Source organism: Macrosteles quadrilineatus, unplaced genomic scaffold (assembly GCF_028750875.1).
Source record: "Macrosteles quadrilineatus isolate MER2022 unplaced genomic scaffold, UCM_ALF_1.0 Scaffold_7__1_contigs__length_78375512, whole genome shotgun sequence".
NCBI lineage: Eukaryota > Metazoa > Arthropoda > Insecta > Hemiptera > Cicadellidae > Macrosteles > Macrosteles quadrilineatus.
Genome location: NW_026542600.1, coordinates 56,072,633 through 56,076,822, shown reverse-complemented (window position 1 = coordinate 56,076,822; position 4,190 = coordinate 56,072,633). Strand labels below are relative to the sequence as shown.

Sequence of the window (4,190 nt, the reverse complement as noted above, 5' to 3'; positions counted from 1 at the left end):
TAAGACAGTTGTATTCTAGTGAGGCTATCAAACCTATGGATTTAACGGTAGATGATCAGCGTATTATATCAAACTCAACAACATGCCATATTTGTGAAAAACCTTTAGAAGATGATAGGGTCCTTGATCATGACCATTTGACAGGACAATTCAGAGGAGTTGCACACAACAAATGCAACATTCTGTACAGGAAACCCAAGTTTATTCCTGTCTTCATTCACAACCTCTCGGCTACGACACACATTTGTTTATTAAAATGCTGGGTATGAATGATGAAGAAATAGAGGTGATCCCAAACAATGAAGAACGTTACATATCATACACAGTTAAAAGGCAGAACATGATCGAACTGAGGTTCTTGGATTCGTTCAAGTTTATGTCCAGTATCCTTGATGCACTCACCAAAAATCTTCAGAAAGATCAGTTTACACACACTGCTAAATACTTCAATGAATCCGAGTTGAACCTGGTTTTGAGAAAAGGTATTTACCCATATGATTACATGGACAGTGAGGACAAATATGAGCTAACTCATCTACCTAAGCAGGAAGAATTCTACAACATACTCACTAAAACAGATGTTGACCCTAAAGATTATGAACATGCTAAAAGAGTGTGGGATTCATTTAAAATGAAGGATATGAAAGAGTACACATTGATGTACAACAAATCAGATGTCCTCCTACTAGCTGACGTTATGGAGAACTTCCGAAATGTGTGTATGTCAACGTACAAACTAGATCCTGCATGGTTTTTCACAACACCTGGTCTGGCTTGGAGTGCTATGCTAAAAACGACAAACGTTGAACTGGAACTTATTTCAGATTATGATATGCTACTTATGATTGAGAAGGGAATTAGAGGTGGTGTATCGCAAAGTTCTAACCGACATGCTAAAGCCAATAATCCCTACATGAATGATTACGATTCGAGCAAACCAACTGAGTACCTGGTGTACTTGGATGCGAATAACCTATATGGGTGGGCAATGGTTCAACATATGCCATACGGAGATTTCAAATGGTGTGATACAAACATCGATGTCACTGAAATCCCTGACGATGCCGATACAGGCTATATACTTGAAGTGGATTTGGAATATCCTAAAGATATCCACGACTTGCATTCTGATCTTCCTCTTGCCCCAGAGCAGAGAGTACCACCAGGAGGAAAAGAGGTTAAACTATTGACAACACTTTATGACAAAGAGAAGTATGTTGTTCATTACAGGAATCTCAAGCTGTACCTCAAGCTTGGATTGAAACTGAAGAAGATCCATAGAGCCATTTCCTTTAAGCAATCAAACTGGATAGCCTCTTATATTGACCTGAATACAAAACTGAGAACTCAGGCAAAGAACGATTTCGAAAAGGAGTTTTACAAACTGATGAATAATGGTGTGTTTGGGAAGACAATGGAGAACATACGTAACAGAGTGGATGTGCGATTGGCGACAAAGGAAAAACAAATTGTAAAATGGATTGCTCAACCTACATTCAAGGATCGTACAATATTTGCTGAAAACCTCTCTGCTGTGCACATGAAAAGGACAAAACTCCTGTTCAATAAACCTATATATGTTGGTATGAGCGTATTGGATGTTTCAAAGACTCTAATTTACGATTTTCACTATAATGTGATTAAATTGAAGTATGGTGACAAAGCACGATTGCAATATACAGACACCGATTCCTTGAAATATGCCATTGCCACCTCTGACTTTTACCAGGATATGAAAGCCATGATAGATTACTTTGATACAAGTGACTACCCTGAGAACAATCCGTATGGGATGCCTAGAGTCAATAAGAAGGTCCTTGGTAAAATGAAAGATGAACTGAGTGGGAGGATTATGCGAGAACAGATTGCTCTTAGATCTAAGATGTATGCTCATGAAGTCGAGGATGGTAGTGTATGCAAAAAGTCAAAAGGAGTCAAAAAGTCAGTCACCGAGAAGGAAATAACATTTGACGACTACAAAAAATGTTTGTTTGATGGTTTGGAAACCACTAAAACCATAAATATGATAAGAAGTTTCAGTCACGACCTCTATGCCATAGCACTCAATAAAGTAGTGTTGTCGAACCAAGATGATAAACGATACATTTTAGATGATGGAATCCATTCCCTCCCCTGGGGTCACTATTCAATAAACCATTAGAAATTACTCTTTTGCAATTCCTTTTCATAAAACGAACCCAGGATCTCTTCTCCTTCACCATCGATGATTCTGTATGTTACCGGTGCTGTAGACTGAATGTGAGATATTGTGAAAATCTCTGTTCGCCAGTTTCGAGCGTACTTGTTGGCAAACGTATCTTTCTTTGCTACTATTCTCACTCGATCGCCAACTCTCAGTTTAGGTCGTGGACGTTTAACTGATCGAAATTGATCGAGGTACAAGCTACGAATTTCTGGTTCGACTTTCACAGTCACATCGACCGGCCTCATGTGAATGGTGGAGTGTACACTTGTGTTGTACTTACTCAACAGACCCTGCAGTATGTCTATCCAACGGAATGAGCCCCTAGCTTCAAAATGCACTTTCATTCGTTCATTGAGTGTGCGATTGAACCTTTCAACTATGGAGCTCTTTTCTTCATTCTCAGTATGATACATCTTTATACCATGTTTGGCGAGAAGACATTTAAAATCCTTGTTGACAAACTCTCTACCCTTATCAGTGTGTAATAGGTTAGGTGCTTTGTGACCATTGCCCTTAGCTCTTCGTATGATGGCTTCAAACGCGTTTGTCACTTCGATACCACTCTTCCTGAGTAATGGTTCAGACCATGCATACTTGGAAAATGTATCAATCACATTTAGCATATATTTATATCCATCGTTTTCCCGGAAGAACTTGTCCATTATAACCAAGTCAGCTGCCCACAGGTCGTCTATGTAGAGAGTGACGATTTTACGTTTTGGAAACTTTTTTGTTACTGGTCGATGTAGCTCTCGTGCCTCTTCAAATTTGACATCAGTGATTCCCGGTACAAGTGCTTTTGTGAATGTGCTCTTCTTGCGTAAGCACTCGACACATCGACCTCTTAACCGCCACTTGTTCGTAACCGTCTTGATACGTTCCACATCAGCCGAAGCGTTTTTCCTTTTACACTTGGCACAATAAAATATGTATACCATTTCGAGTTTATAATAAGAGTACTTATAGTGATATAAGCACAACATGAGTGAATTGCACAGGCACACCATTCGTCTGTCTGAAGGGCAGAAACGTAAGCTTCGTATCGCCTATAAGAAACGGAGAAGTGCTATAATTGGACTGACGAGTGACGACATAGGTCGTAGTGGAACGGACCATATCCTGTTAGACAGTGTCCAGCATAAGGCTATTGAGAAAGCGAGACGAAACCAAACAGGCATTCGGCTGAACCTCAGCTACGACCAGCTATTGAAAAATAAACAGGGAGGCCTCCTGAAAGAAGTTTTGGAATTTGTGGAGGGTGCTGTTCCTGGTGGAAAACGTTTCATCTCACCTGTTGTCAGAAGACACCTAGCACCGATGCTGAAGGAAAGGTTCATTCCATGGTTGAAGCATTTGATTGACAATGAGTTGGACACGATAATAGACAAGGATCCTAAGGGCGCTGGTTTGAAAAGATGTATCAACAGGAAACTGGATGCTTTACTATTACAAAAAAACGGATAAGCCCCTTAACCCTTGGTGACCTCGAACGATGGGCCAAAGTGTTGGGATTGAAAGGATTTCGAGGTGTTTTCATGCGTGAAGTTTTGCCAGAATCCCCATGGGAAATGGAATGTGGTATTTTGAATCTCGGTGACTTGGATTCGAATGGTACACACTGGACCTGTTATATCAAAATGCGTAATGGTAAAAAGCTGTATTTCGATTCATTTGGCAACGCTCCACCACCAATTGAACTTGTAAAGTATTTAGGTGAGCGTGATTTGCTTTATAATGATATGCGAGTACAGGAGTTTGAAGACCCTCCTATTTGCGGTCATCTCTGCCTTGAAGTTCTGAAGCGATGTTCAAACGATGATACAAATTGGAACTCGATCATAAACACTTTAAGAGATGAGAAATACTCGTGGCAATCTTGGTGGAGCAAATTATAAGTGTACCATGCCACTATTAAAACTTAGAGGTACAAGCTCTCGCGTCACTCTCCACTTGGAACACCCAATCCATCTGGAGGAAAACGTGA

General features: G+C 40.2%; 2 protein-coding genes across 2 annotated transcripts in view; both read left to right on the top strand.

The window, feature by feature from the left end:
• The first annotated feature begins 265 nt into the window (after positions 1 to 265).
• On the top strand, positions 266 to 2,161 carry LOC128999013 (uncharacterized). The gene has a single exon (XM_054425369.1). It carries the CDS (start codon positions 266 to 268, stop codon positions 2,159 to 2,161), a length of 1,896 nt encoding a protein of 631 aa, XP_054281344.1.
• A 1,682-nt stretch (positions 2,162 to 3,843) lies between these two features.
• LOC128999012 (inositol 1,4,5-trisphosphate receptor type 1-like) overlaps positions 3,844 to 4,190 on the top strand; it is a 27,273-nt gene continuing 26,926 nt past the window's right edge. The window contains exon 1 of the mRNA XM_054425367.1: positions 3,844 to 3,906. Within this exon, the coding sequence (XP_054281342.1) occupies positions 3,844 to 3,906 (63 nt within the window). The remainder of the gene's footprint in view (positions 3,907 to 4,190) is intronic.